Below are 20,763 nucleotides of genomic sequence, written 5' to 3'. Positions count from 1 at the left end.
ATCACAGCATTATCTGACTGCCAAGCTCCTTTACCCTTTTTTCCCCCTTGTGGCTGTGAAAAGATCTGAAATGGACATGAATTATCCTTAGACAAAGAATGAACATTTTTAAAGGACTGGGAACAGAAACCCTATTCCAAGGTATGTTTTCTGTTCAATTACATAATTAGGAAGTACAACCAGAGCTTCAGATTCCAAATTAATCTAGCTCAAAAGTCAGATCCAATTTAATGCTGTTCAACAACTCTTTGAGTGGATGACTTGAAAAGCCAATACTCAATACCCTCGCAAAAGGAGTTAACATAAGATTGCAGCCTAGGTATTACACACTCTATTGAGTACAAAAATGCACACATTTAAGTATGATCTACAGTGGAGACCATTCATGCTATTACAAAGGACAGCCAATCAGCATTTCTATTTAAAACCCCTATCTGGAGGAATGAATTACTATCTGAAAAATTTTACAGTTAAGAACTTGGCACAGAGAATATGCTGCTTTTTTCTCTCTCAGTTTTATATAAAGTTTTGCCTTAAACAGGTTTCCCATATTTTGCTCCCTTTTCCCACAATGTATGTTAAAAATTACATTTTCAGGAAGAGTTGCAGACAGAGATCAATCCATCTGAATAGGTATTGCACAGATAATAGTAGAGTAAGTGCCCAGTGGTTCAAACTGGTGAGCATTTCCTGTGAGGCACTGAGCATCCTCCACTACTGAAATCAGGAGTTGCAGAAGCTCATCACCTCACAGGAGGCATTCAGTGCCTTCCAGGATTGGACTCACCCATGTACACCGAGTACAGTGTGGAAGGACTACTTTTAGGGGTAAATATGCTTTTTTTTATATCAGTTTTTAAGAAAGGAAGTACAATATTTTGTAACAGCGTGGATAAAAGGTAATGTTTTTTTAAATTAAAAAAATAGATTTTTTTAATTTAAATCAGATTTTTTTGATAAAATGCTTTTTGAGGGGAAAATCCTGTCTAAAGATAGTTTTAATTAAGACACATTATAGCTCAAAGATATCTCATCATGGAATAGGGATTATAAATTTTAATTCTATAGTATGAGACAATATATTCATGTAATGTTTAAGAAAAGTTTTGTAAAAGAGTTCCAATAGTTCATGGATTAGGGACCCAATCTTATTGGGTTCCAGGGGCTTCTGTATAGATTATTTAGGTTAAACTTTCTATCTACCCAATGGGACTCAGTGCTCAGTCTAGAAGAAACCATCAGAGATGCTTAGTTTTGCAGTTCTCAAACTGTGGATTTGTGTCTCCAGAGATAACATGCTTGTTAACAGCAAAAATGTTTTAAAATATATAGAGGTGAGAAATAACGGGCCTCAACCCTACTGTCCCTCTGCAAATTTGTGTACACAGAGTCAATCTCTTACCTCTCTCTAAAAGTGCAAAGTTTCAAAAAGTTCAATGAATAGAAGATTGTATGGGGCAGCATAGATCTGGACAAGGAGAAGAAGTCTGGAGATAAATGTGAGAAGGGAGGGACAGGCAGTAGAAACAAAAGTGAAATTATTTGAGCAGCATCTTCCAGAAGTCTTGAGGTCTTTCTGTGAGTAGCCTTCATTGATTTGAGATCAACCATACCATTCTCTCACTAGAAGAGAAAACCTATAATGGCAGCAGGCCATAAGAGAGACCCAGTTTGGGAATAAGAACCATTCACGAAATATGTTTGCTGATGATGTTTTAAAGAAAGGCACACCAGTGAACTGCTGGAAGTCACTTAAGCACTTGGATTCAGAGACTGTTGAAGTGATAATCTCACTTTTAACAGCAGTAGCTTCTTCTGCCAGTGTAGAAAGAATATTTTCTTCCTTTGGACTAATTCATTTCAAATTGAGAAATCGTTTGGGACCTGAAAAAGCAGGAAAGCTTGTTTTTCTTTCCCAGATTATGAACAAACAGGAAAGTGAAGATGAAGATGACTGAGTTAGCCACATAGTCTATTTAATTTTTGTTTAAAAAAATATTTATTTCATTTAACTATTTTAGTTAACAACTTTAAAAAAACTTGAATGTTTAACTAAATTCAAAAATTCATATGCTTGTTTGGTTAAAATATTATATGTTTGCTGTTGAAGAAAAAAAATCCAGAATACATGACGTTGTTGTTTCAGTTAAATAAAACAATTTAAATGTCTGTCTGGTGATGTTCTCCTCCTAATACAGCATAGCAAGAAAATCCTCCAAATATTAACAATTAACCTGTTGAAATCAGAGATAGATATTTATGAAGTCATTGGGAGGTGAACTGTTTCAATTTACCTTTGGTAAATGAAATGACCAAACAATCATTCATTTTCTGATATAGCTGTAAAACTAATCTGAAAAGTTTTCAAAATAAATCACTTTAAAAATGCATAGTGTGTACCTTCTAAAAAATGAAACCTACATCTATCTGTGAAGAATATGTATTAAGGTTATAACCACCAACAAGAATGCATTTTTATGTAGAAATCCATGATTAAATTGAGTCTTCCTGACTAGATTCCACCCTGTTTTGTACTATTACATATATAATATGCTGTGGAAAGTACTGAACAAAATCCTAGAAACCAAGATGGCAACTCCAAATCTGTGCATTCCTCCCTCCCCATTAGCAACACTAGGAGGGTTATAAGTATTTGCCCATACCCATCAAGATTATAATCCTGCAACTAATTCCACACACTCAGGCCAATGCTCCCATATAAAGTCAGTTATAACATTGGGCAATCAGACGGTAAGCTCTTCAGGACTGAAGTCTTTACTCACTATGTAAAGTACCATGCACACTTATGATTATTTTAACATTTCTATTTGTAAGTCAAATTATATTTTTAAATATAAAAATCAAAGGGAAGATACTTTATATGCTCTGTATCATGCAATCCTACAAGGTTTGATGGAAGCTCCCAAAAGTAATGGTATAAAAAGGAAAGGGAGGTCAGGGGAAAGCTTAGAAGGGCTTCAACAGAAGTGAATCACAGAAAAGGGTAAACAAATTTTAAATTATAAATAAAACAAAAAATAAAACAGCAATTTACTAAGTAATTTTTTTTAAGCTTAAATTGGTTTTACTATATAGTTTTAATATATGCCTATATGTGTTTCATTCATTCAGAATTTTCCTATATACAAGATTACCTAAAGGTTAGTAACAATTCAATGCCTTTTAAAATAAAACTAGAACTCATTTTAACAGATTAATAAAAGCTGTGTTACAATTAATTTCTAACCCATGTTCTCGCTTATAGAATATTATTAGAATTATTTAACATCCATTTTTTCTATTTATGTCACCAGGGAGCTTATTTCTGGTGGCATATCTGAGATTCCCTCCCCCGCCTCAAAGGCCCTGTACACTGGAGGAGCCTTTCCCCAAAAGCTTCCATACTCTGTTCGTATTGATTTGGCAGCTCTCCTAAGGCCTGCTGGTGTGGGATTGCAAGAGATAAGATTATTGCCAAGTTTTTAATATCCTGTTACAGCTCATATTTGGTTACACTAAAAATAAGCCACACCTCAAGTGGCAACAGGATCCAAAGCATACTGTGCTTTTAAAAAGGTTTCAGAGTAGCAGCCGTGTTAGTGTGTATCTGCAAAACGAACAGGAGTACTTGTGGCACCTTAGAGACTAACAAATTTATTAGAGCATAAGCTTTCGTGGGCTACAGCCCACTTCATCGGATGCATAGAATGGAACATATAATAAGAAGATATATATATACACACACACACAGAGAAAGTGGAAGTTGCCATACAAACTGTAAGAGGCTAATTAAGATGAGCTATTATGAGCAGAAGAAAAAAAACTTTTGTAGTGATAATCAAGATGGCCCATTTAGACAGTTGACAAGAAGGTGTGAGGATACTTAACATAGGGAAATAGATTCAATATGTGTCTTTTACTGAGTGGCCAAAGAGGTTGAAGTGTTCTCCTGCTGGTTTTTGCATGTTATGGATTCCTGATGTCAGATTTGTGTCCATTTATTCTTTTGCGTAGAGACTGTCCGGTTTGGCCAATGTACATGGCAGAGGGACATTGCTGGCACAAGATGACATATATCACACTGGTAGATGTTCAGGTGAACAAGCCCCTGATGGCGTGACTAATGTGATTAGGTCCTATGATGGTGTCACTTGAATAAACATGGACAGAGTTGGCATCGAGCTTTGTTGCAAGGATAGGTTCCTGGGTTAGTACTTTTGTTGTGTGGTTGCTGGAGAGTATTTGCTTCAGGTTGGGGGGCTGTCTGTAAGCGAGGACTGGTCTGTCTCCCAAGATCTGTGAGAGTGAGGGATCATTTTTCAGGATAGGTTGTAGATCTTTGAGGATGCGCTGGAGAGGTTTTAGTTGGGGGCTGAAGGTGACAGCTAGTGGCGTTCTGTTATTTTCTTTCTTGGGCCTGTCCTATAGTAGGTAACTTCTGGGTACTCTTCTGGCTCTGTTAATCTGTTTTTTCACTTCAGTAGGTGGGTACTGTAGTTTTAAGAATGCCTGATAGAGATCTTGTAGGTGTTTGTCTCTGTCTGAGGGGTTGGAGTAAATGCGGTTGTATCTTAGAGCTTGGCTGTAGACAATGGACCGTGTTGTGTGTTCTGGATGGAAGCTGGAGGCATGTAGGTAAGTATAGCGGTCCACAGGTTTCCAGTATAGAGTGGTGTTTATGTGACCATCGCTTATTAGCACAGTAGTGTCCAGGAAATGGACCGCTTGTGTGGATTGGTCTAGGCTGAGGCTGATGGTGAGATGGAAATTGTCGAAATCATGGTGGAATTCCTCAAGGGCTTCTTTTCCATGGGTCCAGATGATGAAGATGTCATCAATATAGCGCAAGTAGAGTAGGGGCATTAGGGGACAAGAGCTAAAGAAGTGTTCTTCTAAGTCAGCCATAAAAATGTTGGCATACTGCGGGGCTATGTGGGTACCCATAGCAGTGCTGCTGACTTGAAGATATATATTGTCCCCAAATGTGAAATAGTTATGGGTGAGAACAAAGTCACAAAGGTCAGCCACCAGGTTTGCTGTGACCTTATCAGAGATACTGTTCCCAATAGCCTGTAGTCCATCTTTGTGTGGAATGTTGGTGTAAAGGGCTTCTACATCCATAGTGGCTAGGATGGTGTTTTCTGGAGGATCAACGATGGATTGTAGTTTCCTCAGGGAGTCAGTGGTGTCTCGAAGATAGCTAGGAGTGCTGGAAGCGTAGGGCCTGAGGGAGGAGTCTACATAGCCAGACAATCCTGCTGTCAGGGTGCCAATGCTTGAGATGATGTGGCGTGCAGGATTTCCAGGTTTATGGATCTTGGGCAGCAAATAGAATACCCCTGCTTGGGGTTCTAGGCATGTGTCTGCACAGATCTGTTCCTATGCTTTTTCAGGGATTTTCTTGAGCAGATAGTGTAGTTTCTTTTGGTAATCCTCAGTGGGATCAGAGGATAATGGCCTGTAGAATGTGGAGTTTGAGAGCTGCCTAGCAGCCTCTTGTTCATATTCCAACTTATTCATGACTATGACAGCACCTTCTTTGTCAGCTTTAACTTCGGTTTGAATAGAGACTGGGAGTGGCTGGGTCATTACATTTATTTCCCGATATTAAGTATCCTCACACTTTCTTGTCAACTGTCTAAATGGGCCATCTTGATCATCACTACAGAAGTTTTTTTCTCCTGCTGATAATAGCTCATCTTAATTAATTAGCCTCTTACAGTTTGTATGGCAACTTCCACCTTCTCTGTATGTGTTTTTTTATCTTCTTACTATATGTTCCATTCTATGCATCCGATGAAGTGGGCTGTAGCCCACGAAAGCTTATGCTCTAATAAATTTGTTGGTCTCTAAGGTGCCACAAGTACTCCTGTTCACTTTTTAAAAGTATTTCGAGAACCTGAGTTTCAAGAGACTTCTTTTAAAATGCTCAACAGAGAGGCTACGGAACCCTATAACCTTTCCTGTATTTAACTAGAGACAGATAGAGTACTTGCTACCCCAGTTCAGGTTAGCTAACATGCCTCTACCTCAACTTGAAGGGAACATTCTAGTAACACGAAGTCAGTTAAACAAAAGTCTATCTGCTATCATTGTTGAAATAAAAAAAGACAATGAAAAGTGAGACAAATGAATAGACTGAATGTTCTAATAAATTCTATCTGCCTCTGGATAAGGAGAAAAGTACAAACTCAGATCTCTGCAGACCATTCCCTTTGATCAAAAATTTATGTGATGAGCATGATATAAGAACCTAGATAGATGTTTATGCATAACACTGACCATTCTGAAACAAATCTTTTGTGGACTGTTTGACACCCCTATTCTAGACAGACCAAGTTCCATGTGGCACCGAGAACCCTGTTCGTCAGCCTGCAACTTCCTCTGAAATGAAAGGCAATCTAGCCTAGAAGGAGCCACTAAGCAGGAAACTCATGCCTGACCACACAGATGCCTGTGCAAACTGCCACTGCTTGGAAAGAGCAGGAGGGCACAGGTAACACCACAAAGCCTGGCACAGAGAAGTTCTTTTCTAGCCTCGCCTTCCTCTTCTCTAGCCATCTCTCCCAGACCCTTAGCATTGGGCTCAGGGACATGGCATCTTCTCCACTTCACTCCCTAGTACCTCCTGCCTCCAAAGAACAGGATGAAGAAGAGGACTTCCTAAAAGAGGGTAGGAAGAGAGAGAAATTCCCCCAGAGGAAAGGGGGGAAAGGAAAGGAAAGGAAAGGAATTTATGAATTCTAAGTGAACACATTTTCTTTAAACACAGTATTTAACTTCACTAATGAGACACATTATGCAATTGCACAAGACTGCAAAATTTGCTTATCAGTGAATTTTTGCTCCTGCTCCCAACAAAAGATTAGTTTGACACTCCCAGTCTAGTTGGACAGTGTCTCTGACAGTGGCCAATACTATACTGCTTCAGAGAAAGATATAAAAGCTCCATAATACAGTTAATTGGGCAATATTCAATAATTATTCCTCTTCTCTGGCCCCTTGACACAATCAGCCTCACCAATCCTTATATAACATAAAGTTGCTAAGATCAATTTGCCCATTCTGACCATGTCACTGCTCTCCCTTTGAATCCCTCCAAGCGCGCTCTACTTTCAGCCACATCAAAATTCAAACTTCTTGTCCTCACCTTCAAAGCCTTTCAAGACTGTGGCCATATTTGGAAGTCAAAACCTAGTGAGGATAATAGGAAGGCACACAAATTCTGGCAAGTTAAGCATAAAAGTATAACAATGCAAGCCAAGAAAGAAGTTGAGAAGTAACATGCTAAAGACGCAAAAGCTGACAGTAAGAATTTTTTTTAGTACTTAAGAAGCAGGAAGCTTTCCAAACAGGTAGTGGGGCCATTAGACAACTAAGGAAGCACTCAAGGAAAACAAGGACATTGCAGAGAAGCTAAATGAATTTTTTGCTTTGGTCTTCACTGCAGAGGATGTGGGGGAGATATCCACATCAGACCTATTCTTTTAAGGCAACAAATCTGAAGTACACACATGAACAGGTTAGTAGAAGAGGTTTTAGAACAAATTGATAAATTAAACTGTAATAAGTTACCATGATCAGATGGTATTCACACAAGAGTTCTGAAGGAACTCAAATACGAAACTGAAGAACTACTAACTGTATCAGAGGGGTAGCCGTGTTAGTCTGGATCTGTAAAAGCAGCAGAGTCCTGTGGCACCTTATAGACTTACAGACATATTGGAGCATGAGCTTTCGTGGGTGAATACATCCAATATGCCACAGGACTCTCTGCCACTTTTACTAACTGTAGTATAACATAACCGATCACTGAAACAAGCCTCTGTACCAGATGACTGGAAAGTAATTCCAATTTTTAAAAAGGGCTCCAAAGGTGACCCGGATAATTACAAGCCAGTGAGCCTAACTTCAGTACTGGGAAAATTCATAGAAACCATGTAAAAAGCAGAATTATCAGACACAGATGTACATAATTGTTGGGGGAAGAGTCAACATTGCTTTTGTAACGGGAAGTCATGCCTCACCAATCTATTAACATTCTTTGAGGGTGCTAACACACATGTGGATAAGGGTAATCCAGTCAAGATAGCATACTTGGATTTTCCAAAAGCCTTTGATAAGGTCCCATACCAAAGACTTTTAAGGAAACTAAATAGTCATGGGATAACAAGGAAGGTCCTCTAATGGATCAGTAACCGGTTAAAATATAGGAAACAAAGGGTAAAAATAAATGGTCAGTTTTCATAATGAAAAGAGCTAAGCAGCAGGGGCCCCAAGGATCTGTACGGGACCTGTGCTGTTCAACATTCATTAATGATCTGGAGACGGGAGTGAACAGTGAAGTGGCAAAGTTTCCAGGCGATACAAAATTATTCAAGATAGTTAAATCCAAAGCTGACTGCAAAGAGTTAAAGGGGGATATTATAAAACTGGGTTACCAGGCAACAAAATGGCTGATGAAATTCAACATTGATAAGTACAAAATAATGCACATTAAGAAAAATAATCCCAACTACAATGGTAATTAGCCATTAACATTCAAGAAAGATCTTGGAATCATTGTGGATAGCTCTGGAAACTCCAGCGCAATGCGCAGCAGCAGTCAAAAATGCTGGCAATAATATTTGCAAACTCATGGAAGATAGCAGAGGTTCTGGAAGACTGGAGAAGGGCTAACATAGTGCCCATCTTTGAAAAGGAGGAGCCGGGGAATTACAGACCAGTCAGCCTGACCTCGATATCTGGGAAGCTACTAGAGCAATGTAAAAACATCCAACTTACAAGTACCTGGAGCATGAAAGGGTAATCACTAGCAGCCAGCATGGATTTACTAAGGACAAATCATGCCAAACCAGCTTGATTTCCTTCTTTGACAAGGTATCTGGTTTGGTGGATATGGGGAATGCAGTGGACAGAATATACCTGGACTTCAGCAAGGCTTTTGACACAGTCCCATAGGATATTCTATTAAGTAAGCTGGAGAAATGTGGGCTCTGCGGAACTACCATTAAGTGGATATACAATTGGTTAAACAACTGCAAACAAAAAGTAACTATTAATGGAATGACAGGTTTCAGAGTAACAGCCGTGTTAGTCTGTATTCGCAAAGAGAAAAGGAGTACTTGTGGCACCTTAGAGACTAACCAATTTATCTGAGCATAAGCTTTCGTGAGCTACAGCTCACTTCATCACATCACTGCATCCGATGAAGTGAGCTGTAGCTCACGAAAGCTTATGCTCAAATAAATTGGTTAGTCTCTAAGGTGCCACAAGTACTCCTTTTCTTTTTATTAATGGAATGATGTCAGATTGGAGGAAGGTCTCAACTGGGGTTCCACAGGGATCTGTTCTGGGTCCAGTGTTATTTAGCATCTTTATTAATGACCTGGATGTAGGAATAAAGAGCATAGTAATCAAATCTGCAGACAGCACAAAGCTAGGGATGTTTGCCAATACTTTGGAGGCTAAAGCTAAAATTCAAAGGGATTTTGATAAATTGGAGAACTGGGCGACAGACAACAAAATGAAATTCAACAAAAACAAATGTAAGGTGCTACACGTAGGGAAGAAAACCTAAATGCACAAATACAGAATGGGGGATAACTGGCTTGACAGCAGTGATGCTGGGAAGGATCTGGGAGTTGTGGTGCACCACAACCTCAACAAGAGTCAACAATGTGATGCTGTTGGGAAAAAAAAAAAAAAGCAAATGCAATTTTAGGTTGCAGTAACAACCCAAATCATGGGAGGTGATAGTACCTCTCTACTCGGCCTCAGCTGGAGTACCGTCTCCAATTTTGAAAGGATGTAGAGAAACTGGAAAGGATCCAGATGCAAGTGACAAAGATGATCAAAGGGATGGAATGCAAGCCATATGAGCAAAGGCTGAAGGAGCTGGGTAAGTTTAGTTTGGAAAAGAGGAGATTAAGGGGGGACATGATAGCAGTCTTCAAATACTTGAAAGGCTGCCATAAAAAAAGATGGAGAAAAGTTGTTCTCTCTTGCCACATGAGGGCAGGACAAGAGGCAATGAGTATAAACTACAGCATAGCAGATTTAGATTAAATCTCAGGAAAAAATTCCTAACAGTAGGACAATGAAACAGACTGCCTAGGGAGGCTGTGGAAGCTCCTTCACTGGAAGTTTTCAAAAGGAGGCTGGACAGCCATCTGTCTTGGACAGTTTAAATACAACAAATCCTGCATCTTGCCAGGGAGTTAGACTAGATGTCCCTTGCAGTCTCTTCTAACTCTATGGTTCTAAGAGTAGGGCTGCTCATCTTAGAAAAGAGACAATTAAGGGAGATATGACAGAAGTCTATAAAATCAAAAATGCTGTGGAAAAAGTGAATAGAGAAGTGTTATTTAACTTTTCCCACAATACAAAAGGTCACTTGATTAAATTAACAGACAGCAGGTTTAATACAAACAAGAGAAAGTACTTTTTACACATCATTCAATTAACCTGTGGAATTCATTGCCATGGTATGCTGTGATGGCAAAAAGTATAACTAAGTTCAAAAAAATAGATAAGTTCATGTAGGATAGGTCCATCAATGGCTATTAGCCAAGATGGTCAGGGATGTAACCCCATGCTCAGGGTGACCCTAAATCTCTGACTTCTAGAAGCCAGGAGGGGAAGACAGGGGTGGATCTATCCAAAACTGTCCTGTGCTGTACGTGTCCCCCAAAGCTCTGGTACTGGCCACGGTCAGAGAAAGGATACTGGGCTAGATGGACCATTGGTCTGACCCTGTATGGCAGTTCTTATCTTCATCCTTTATCAACTCATTTCTTGTCATGTGACTCCGCTTCCCTCTCCTTCCTCCCCCACACTGAAACAAAGCACACAGATCATGTCTTCTTGTGTGTTTATATAGCTCTTTGAACGATGGAAACTTAGATCTTAGTTGTTGCTTTGGGGAACTATGGCAATACAAATAATTTTTTAAAAATAGTTCCCACAGCTACCGACTCACCATCACCCTCATATATCGGACTTAAACATTTGCCGAACATATAATAGCTAGATCACTAAATAAAGATGGGGGCCCTGCTGTCCAAGATTAACATCCATGTGAGAAGTCAACACCCCTCCTTCCATGCTGCTTAGAAAGGGAAGCATGGACTTCTTTCCAGTACGCTGCCCCTGGAACTTCCCCAGAGGTTGTGTGTAGTCTCCAGCTATTTGGCATCTGATTTATTTGAAGAATCCCCACCCCAAATCCCTCTAGCTTCCAGAAGGTAGAGAGTATTTGTTTGATTACCATCTCCACCAAACCAATATTCTGGCCCATGTGCAATGGGAGTCTCTGCTATTCTACTCTTCCCAGTGTCACATTTTGGATGCCTACCTCTTCTTGTCAGTTTCACAACTACCCATAGGGGTCCCAATAGCAGCAATGAACACTCATAAAACTCCAGCCAGTTGTCAATCTGCAGTTTAGAAAAGCTCATAGCAACAGAGGCACTGGAACTTATTTAGAGGTTACATCTTTAACTATAATATTTGTATACCTTTATTAGGCCTCTTAAATTAGGGTCTAAAAAACTCACATAGATGCGGTGCATAGGAATCTTTTCCAAGTAAGGAGCATCAACTTCTGCAGAATCTTGGCTTGCATTTTAGAAAAAGATCAGTTCTTATGTTAATACATAAACTGCCTGTAAACCCTACAGAGTAATCTGCATGCAGGAGAGGCCCTTACACTCATATAGAACTCCAGTCAGTGACTTCATGTCAAACGCTGAATAACCTGAAGGCACTGTATGCAGACGTTAGCGTCTGCAGGTATGATCACCTTTTAGCTCTGGGGTCCTGATTTGTGAAGTGTTCGTGTGCACACTAATGGGAGTATTCTTATGGTCATAAGAGCATTTCTTCACTTTTCTTTAGAATCAAAAGCATTCAGTGTTGTGCTACAGCCATCAAAAGAATGCATCAGACACTTGCAAATAACCATAAGTGTTCTTGTTTGTGTTTATTAATATATACAACTGGTAAAACATAAAAAGCAAAACCTGATCAAGGGGTATTTTATTCTTCATATTTGTTGAGAGCATAAAAACTGATCACAGAAGTATTTATTACCACAACAAGCTATGCATTTACTGAGGGATAGTTTATGCATCTAGCGCCATGGCATATGGGTGCATGGCAAATTAAAAACAAATGCAAAGTCCAAGTTAAAGTGTAGCACTACCAAAAATCAATCCCCACAGCATTTTCTGTATATAGTCATATCTTGCTAGTCAATAATAATAATCATATCCTGATAACCTCCTTCTCTTCTCAGGTGTTTGGGGAAAGGAAGATAAAAGGAAGAGAGCAAGGACACATTTTCTTTTCTTTTTTTTAAATTGTATTTTAAGCTGAAATAAGATCCACTCATTTTCAAGTCAGCAACACAAAAATTAAACATTCACAAGGTCCAGCAACATAAACCACTCAAAGAAAGGGTGTGAACACCAGCAAGGTTATCTTGAAGTTTTCTGACATTCCTTGATTTGTTTTACAAATTTAAGGTTATTTCAATTAATGTGTGTGTGTGTAATTGAATAATCTTTCATAGTAATTTATACAATTCTTACCTCCCTAACCAAGAGAATGTAATAGCTCTGAGAGTCACTGAGGTAATTCCGATTTAGGGCACGTCTTCACTAGCAACGTTAAAGCACTGCTGCGGCAGTGCTTTAATGTGGCTGTTTAGTCGCGGCACAGCGCTGGGAGAGAGCTCTCTCAGCGCTGTAAAAAAACAAACAACCAACCAGCTGTAGCACTGTCTACAATGCCACATTACAGCACTGAAACGTGCAGCACTCAGGGTGGTGTTTTTTCACACCCCGAGCGAGAAAGTTGCAGCGCTGTAAAGTGCCAGTGTAGACAAGCCCTTTATCTGGCAGGCAGAGTAAGTGCTGAATGCAGGCCTTTTTCACTTCTGCCCTAAAAGCAGGTGCACAACAACATTATAATATTTGCACCCATAATTCTGGTCCAGCCTAGAAGCATCTATACAGCCCCTATATAGCTGCTTCCATAGGACACACTTCCACACCGCAAGAATGTGGTCAGAGAATCAAGGGCTACACACTAAATCACACAATGCTCTGACAGTAGCCCCTATTCCTGAACAATCTTAAGATAGCTCTGGTGAAAAGAAACTACATAAACATGAATCCAATGGACTCTTTGGAAAGCTGGGAAAGGACACAAAGTTGTATATCCTTTGGCCATCTCTTTTTAAAGATGCAGATGAAGTGGCCTGAATTGATCCTAAATGCAGTCGCTCAATCTACAAATGTTACTTTAGGAAAATGAGCTGGTTTTGAATTTGATGTGCAAACAAACTATTTTAAACACAAATATTCACCACATAGGTACCAAACAGCTGTATGAAACAATCATCTTACAATGTACAGGGTAATATTAAACTATAAAATGATGCCATGAGCTGAAACAAGATAGTACAGAAGATAATGTCAAACACTAAGAATTTCAAGTTGTACAAGAATTTCCGTTTCTTGTTGCTGCAAGAAGTTTGTCATAAGCAACTGTATATTTACCATTTTATCACAAGAGAAGTTTTTCTTAGAGAACATGTGCAGATACACAAGACAGTAAACAAAGTAAGTTGCTGAATAAAGATTATAAAATTAGTCTGTAGGCTTCAGTGCTGCAAATACTTAGGCATGTAATTAACTTTAGTATTGTGAACAGCCCATTGATTTAAATAGGACTATTCGTGGTAATAAAAACAAGCACGTGCATAAGTGTTTGCAGAATCGGAGCCTTTGTACGCAAGTAGTATAACAAGAAATCCTAACCATTTCATAATGAGGATGTGTTTTTACTTTGAAGTTCATGGTAAACAAACCATTGGAACTTAATTGTAAAATCAAACAAGTTGGAAAAGACCTATTTGTAGAGTGCCTAACACAACAAGGCCATGGTCCATGACTGAGGTACCCAGGTATTACTAGAATACAAATTAATACAATAATAAACCTATTAGATTACCCAGTCCATCTGTGTCAATACAGCATTGTTCCATACAGAATGTTTTCTAGTCTTCTGTTCAGTGTAGTTTCAAAAGACCAAAGTAAATAGGCATCCGCCACTTCCCCCAGGAGACTATCCACAGCATAATACATCTCATTGCCCCTCTCTTGTATTTAAATTGTACAAATGCTTGATTAAATTACAATTTCTAATCATAAAGCCGGGTGTTGATATATGCATACACAACCAACACATCTGATGTGTGGTTATATGGCATATCCTCACATATCCTCATGTGAGGCATGAGGCCTAAAGCCAAGTGCCTTCGAAGACCTAAGCAGTACAGGTATCTAGTTTAACTGTACTTCCTGAGGCCTTAACAAGATGCTTTTTATAAAATGAAAAGGAGTACTTGTGGCACCTTAGAGACTAACCAATTTATTTGAGCATAAGCTTTCGTGAGCTACAGCTCACCTCATCGGATGTTGCACAACACTGCTGAGGTAACAATTACCTAGTGCAGTGGCTTTCAGCTGGGTGGCTGACTATGTCTGAAGGGTCCGCAAAAGATTGTCATTACCACAAAACAGTAGTTTTCAACCTTTTGTCCGCAGACCCCTAGGGGTTCGTAGACTATGTCTAAGTTTTCAAAGGAGTCTGCACTTCCATTTTAAAAATTTTAAGGGTCCACAAATGAAAGTGGTTGAAAACCACTGACCGAGTTCCAAAAAGCATGTTGTTATACTAAGACTCGCGAACAATCTCACCACCCTTCAACAGCAAGATCTCTCTTAAAAAACCTGTTTCACACAAAAAGAAACTTCATCCAACTGCTCAGTATAAGGTTTCAATTTTTATTAAGGATTTCTAATGACAACAAAAAAGTGAAGTACAAGAGGTCTAAATGCCACACCAACAATCTATGTCCTGGAATACCACTGGGTTTTACACAAGTCTATGTCGGTGTGATTTTTTTTTTTTTTAAATGATAGTTATGCCAGTACAACCCTAGTGTGGATGCAGTTATAGCACTGTAAAGGTGCCTTATACCTTTATAGCTTATTCCCCTTCCCACATATTTATAACAATAAATCTACGTCCTTACTAAGAGCAGTGTACCACTTTAACTATGCCAATATTGTTAAAGTGGTACAACTTTTGTGTGCAGATGAGGCCTTAGAAAAAAGTATGACACTAAAACATGTTCACTTGGGTACACAAAAATGTGTGTGAGAGACAGTCAATATCAAGATACTCTCATTTAAAAAAAATAATAATTAAAACAGCACACTGTATACCAGAAATCATTAGCTATTACCAAAATAAATCAGATTAAAAAGTGTGAATGGATAGAACGTCCTTCGTGATGCTGATGTGAAAGGGATCAATCCCCAATCTATGAAGTAAATGCCCACAAATTCTCCAGGAAGGCTCCAGTTTGATGAACCTCAAAAAACTCCGTATCATCAGTGAAGTTGCTTTGCTACAATGGGCATTGAGCTCCAGGAAAGCATCCCCATTAGCTCCTCATGTATGCTGGGATCTGAATCCACCCAATGCAACAAGGACACAAAAAACTGAACCTCCCTAAAATGCCCATGAATCTAGTAATCCCTGACCCTCTATACAAGGGGACCTGAATCCCCCTCAAAAAATACAGGGATTCCCCCCCACCCCGGACCCCTTGCTGAGGAGCGGCCTGGAATACTCCCTACCAAACCCTCCCTGAGATGCTGGGTCCCAAAGCCCCCCCAGGAACTCACAGACCCCCTCCCCTAGCCCTGAGGTGCAGTTCCTGCTCCCTCCCCACAAAGCCCTAGTTACCGCTTCCCCGCAGCACTGAAGTGAAGGGTCCTGAGCCACCCTCCCCATAAAGGAGCCAGTGAGCCCCACAGCACTCTCCCCTCCATATGCCATTCCAGGGGACCAGTGTGCCTCCCCCCCACCCCAGCCCCTGAGCTGAAGGGGGTCTGAGCCCCCCCAACACACACACACACCAACCCCTGAGCTGAAGGGGGTCTGAGCCCCCCCAACACACACACACACACACCAACCCCTGAGCTGAAGGGGGTCTGAGCCCCCCCCCACCACCACAACACACCCCAGCCCCTGAGCTGAAGGGGGTCTGAGCCCCCCCCCTCGCCCCCCCCTCGCCCCCACACCCCAGCTCCTGAGCTGAAGGGGGTCTGAGCCCCCCCCCACACCCCAGCTCCTGAGCTGAAGGGGGTCTGAGCCCCCCCCCACACCCCAGCCCCTGAACTGAAGGGGGTCTGAGCCCCCCCCACACACCCCAGCCCCTGAACTGAAGGGGGTCTGAGCCCCCCCCACACACCCCAGCCCCTGAACTGAAGGGGGTCTGAGCCCCCCCACACACCCCAGCCCCTGAACTGAAGGGGGGTCTGAGCCCGCCCGCCCCCCCACACCAGCTCCTGAGCTGAAGGGGGGTCTGAGCCCCCCCGGCCCACCTCCCGCCTGAGCCGAGCCGAGGCCCCGCAGCGACCCCCAGCCTTCCTTGCTCTGTCCGGCCGGGCTGGAGGCTCCGCCTGTGCGGCGCTGCCCCCTGGTACTTTCTCCCCCCCCCCCCCGGCGCCACCACGACTAGGCCCCGGCTCCCGCATAGCGGCGCTGCGCGGCGGCGGGTGCCCGGGGGCCGGCGCGCGGCCCGGCCCAGCAGGCTGCCCCCGGCGCTCACCATGTTGGGGGCTGTGCAGGCCTCTCCCCTCCCGGCTCAGGCGGAGACTGAGGGCGGCGACGGCGGCTGCTTCCTCCGGAGGCGGCAGCGGCTCCTCCAGCTCCGAGTCCGGCTCCTCACGGGCCCTTCCGCCGCCTCCCGCTCATGCGCAGTGCGGCGGCCCGGCACCGGGTCCCCGGCTCCCTGAGGCGCCCCCCGCTGGGTCTGCCCCGGGCGCTCCCCGCCCCTCAGGGGGACACCCCGGCTCCCAGCACTGGGCACCGGCTGGCTGTTGGGGAGGGGCTCCCTGACCCCTAGCAACCACTGGGCTGTAGGGGACTAGGAAGGGGGCGCCCCTGCCTCCCATCGAGATTATTAGGGTGCACAGGGTCGCCCCCAGTGCCACAGTTTCCGTGGGGTGGGGAGGGAATAAGAGGGACACCTGCTGAACCCCCCTGGTGGTTATTGGAGTGCAGGGCGAAAAGGGGAGCCTCCCCCAGTCCTCCTAACTCAGTTCTCAGCCTTTCCAGACTGCTGGACCCCAGGGTGGAGTCTGATTTGTCTTGCGTACCCCACCTCATTGAAACAACGTCTTCCTGCCCAAATCAGACATGAAAACCCCACAGTGGTCCGGCGCACTCTTCCTGAAACGTTGCTTCCTTTCTCCTTTGCACCAGACCGTTCTAAAATAAAGTGGATCGGAATATAAATACTGTACTTACATTTCAGTGTGACGCAACGTTTTTCACTTGTGAGCCTTTTCTGAAGCCTGAGCCCCGGGGCGGCGGGGCTGAAGCATGTAACCTAGATTCTTGGGGTCCCCGGTGGCATGGGGTTCCAGGCAATTGCCCTGCTTGCCTCCCCCCTAATGCTGGCCCTGCACTTGTGACCCCCCCAAAACCTGTTCTGGGACCCCCCTCAAGGCTGCAAACCGCAGGTTGAGAAACACTGATCTAGATGAGTTGAGTACCTCCTGGAAGACCTCAAAGTATCCCCAGAGGTATGGGTACCCCTGGTCGAGAAACACTGCTCTGAATCATAGAATCATCATAGGAGATTAAAGTTGGAAGACATCTCAGGAGGTCATCTTGTCCAACGCCCTGCTCAAAGCAGGACCAACCCCAACTAAATCGTCCCAGCCAGGGCTTTGTCGAGCCGGGTGTTAAAAACCTCTAAGGATGGAGAGTCCACCACCTCCCTAGTTAACCCAGTCTACTGCTTCACCACCCTCCTAGTGAAATAGTTTTTCCTAATACCCAACCTTGACCGCCTGATTGATTACTTGATGACTGGGTGCTGGGAAATGGAAGATTGGTTATTATTGGGATGTAATGGGAACAGAGGGACCCTCTGAATACCCTAAAATGATTGTTGACTGCAGCGGAAAGGACATCCCCTAGAATGAGGGGGCTGGGTGACAAATATCTCTTGTCTCCCAGAATGGCTACTGTGGTGCAGGGAATAGATTAGGGTCACCTCACTCCTGGCATTGTACTGGGGTACAGTGGGAATGGGAGAGGAACATCTGTTAGGATACAAGGATAGGGAGGGACCCTCCAGGGAGCCTCCCCTCCCAGCCATAAGTAGTGGTTACATGCACATGAGTTGAAGGGGACATCCACTTCTCCTTTGATGTGAACTTGGAGTACATATACTCAGAAACGCTAATCAAAGTCATGGCTGCCATTTCCCAGTTCTCGGAGCCATGGGTGCTTTATCCATCTGCACTTTCTGGCAAACCTAAGAGAATGAGACTGTCATTTAACTGGTTCTGCAAACACTTATTTTATTTTTAATAAATAATTAAAATAAAACATTTACAACTGTTGCTTGAGGACATGGGTGGGGGAAGTAACTGCAATCTCAGACATCCTTCCATTCACAAGAATATTTCTTAATATTTATTGAGGGCTGACAGTTTGCTTTGCTCTGTACAGAAGGAGAACCTGTCCCGAGGTGCTTACCATTTTTAAGGCTTGAATTTACAGAGAGGTTAGTGGGAAATGTGATCAAATAAAAATGGCACCTTCTCTCCCAACATATGTATTCACTGTGTGTATTCAGAGTCAGAGCTCCTTACATTATTGACAGAAATAAGTTTGCACTACTTTATGCTACTGTTAGCTCTGCAGACTCAACATTCATAAAGAAGAATGAGCTGAATTATCTTGTAACGTTCTTATGATCAACAGAATTGTTAAATAAGTTTCAACAGCAGACTTTTTATTGTTGGTAATAATGCATGACCCAGAAAGAAAGCAGATTGACTTTTGGATCTCAGTGTGAGTTTGCAAATCAGGCTGTACACATTTGCTCTGGAAACAGACAGAATGAAGATGGAACCCCATGTTACCATTTTTGCGGTCACTTTTGAGCTTACACCTGAAGGGCACAGTGAGATTACAGATCTGTTTTTCTGATCCCTGTTCTTCCCTCCAAACTATACAAATGCTAAACAGACAGAGACATTGGGATGAGCTGCTGAAGGGAGTTTGATAACCCAATATTGGGGAAAGGGTAACATCCCAGAGTTGGGAACTAAGTTAAAGAAATATAAAGCAAACCTGTAAGGATCATGTAGTTGGACACTACAATCTAAAATATTGCACAGAATATATAGACTCTTACCAGACTCAAGAAAGTTTGTCTTTTGCTATCAATGTATCTTGAATGTCCAGAGATGCTACATGTCCTTTGCACATATAGCATCCTCTCACTTAATCCAAAATAATTTAGGGGGACCTCTAGTGGAATCATTGGAGTTAAACTGATGTGGTGGAGAGGAGACTCAGACCCTACGGTGGGAAGTGTAGTGTTCTGGAACAGTACAATTGAGGGTCAGTTTGATATTACAAGTGGACATAGAGTTGAGCCTGAAGTCAGTTATCCTGGGAGACACTAGTTGCCTGGATACCTTGAAACCTTTTGAGAAGCTTGTTTGTGAGACCAGTGATTGCTGCTAAGAGACTAACTCTCTCATAATGCAAACAGCCCTGTACACAGCACAAGAGTAAAGTACATGTGAGCAGTAACTTGGAAGCTAACTTTGAAAAATTACTTCATCACATTAGCTAATCACCATCATTATAAAGTCAGGTGGCAGCCCTTATGCAGTCTGGAGACATATAAATTAGGCTTTCTTGAGCATTACTGCAACAGGTAACATAATCTGACGGACGAGTTCTAACTGTGATGTGTCCTTTAGGACAGAGACAGGATTTGGGGTGATTGTTAGGCATTTTCTCCTCTTCCGTTAGTAGGCTGTTGTTTCTCCTTGATGCCCATGACTCTTCTTTGTATTTAATAGTTCTTTGTTATTTTGTTTGTTTTTCTGTTTGTTTCCTCTTAATTAGTAGATTGGGGAAACAGAGGGGTAATCCTGAAGTTATGTAATACAAATATTCAAAAATATAGGGCTGTCAAGCAACTAAAAAAATTAATCATGATTAACGGCACTGTTAAACAATAATAGAATACCATTTATTTAAATATTTTTGGACGTTTTCTACATTTTCAAATATATTTATTTTTGATTACAAGTATTTGCACTGTAAAAAAACAAAATAAATAGTATTTTTCAATTCACCTCATACAAGTACTGTAGTGCAATCTCTTTATCATGAAAGTTGAACTTACAAATGTAGAATTATGTACAAGAAAAAACTGCATTCAAAAATAAAACAATATACAATTTTAGAGCCTGCAAGTCCACTCAGTCCTACTTCTTGTTCAGCCAATTGCTCAGACAAACAAGTTTGTTTACATTTGCAGGAGATAATGCTGCCCGCTTCTTGTTTACAGTGTCACCTGAAAGTGAGAACAGGCATTATCATGGCACTGTTGTAGCTGGCATTGCAAGATATTCATGTGCCAGATGCACTAAAGATTCATATATCCCTTCATGCTTCAACCACCTGTCTGTAAAGCGCTATGTACACTTAATGTGCTGTACAAAAATAAATATAATTCTGTTAAGCAAAGGACATCATGAGATGGAAGGCCGATTAGACAGAGCATCTGTGGAAGACAGGTGTATAAGTTCAAAATGTATTGTCTAAATTGAATTGACTGTCTATTATACTGCTATATGG

The 20,763-nt window shown here is 41.9% G+C and overlaps 1 protein-coding gene across 1 annotated transcript in view; it reads right to left on the bottom strand.

The window, feature by feature from the left end:
* Nucleotides 1-16,871, bottom strand: part of DCUN1D1 (defective in cullin neddylation 1 domain containing 1) — a 41,364-nt gene extending 24,493 nt beyond the window's left edge. The window contains exon 1 of the mRNA XM_037908825.2: nt 16,694-16,871. Coding sequence (XP_037764753.1) covers nt 16,694-16,696 — 3 coding nt within the window. The 5' untranslated portion in view covers nt 16,697-16,871. The remainder of the gene's footprint in view (nt 1-16,693) is intronic.
* Nucleotides 16,872-20,763: the final 3,892 nt, after the last annotated feature.

This window comes from Chelonia mydas, chromosome 9 (genome assembly GCF_015237465.2).
Source record: "Chelonia mydas isolate rCheMyd1 chromosome 9, rCheMyd1.pri.v2, whole genome shotgun sequence".
In the NCBI taxonomy this organism is placed as follows: Eukaryota; Metazoa; Chordata; order Testudines; family Cheloniidae; genus Chelonia; species Chelonia mydas.
The sequence above is the reverse complement of the archived record's forward strand: the minus strand, read 5'-3'. Positions and strand labels throughout refer to the sequence as shown.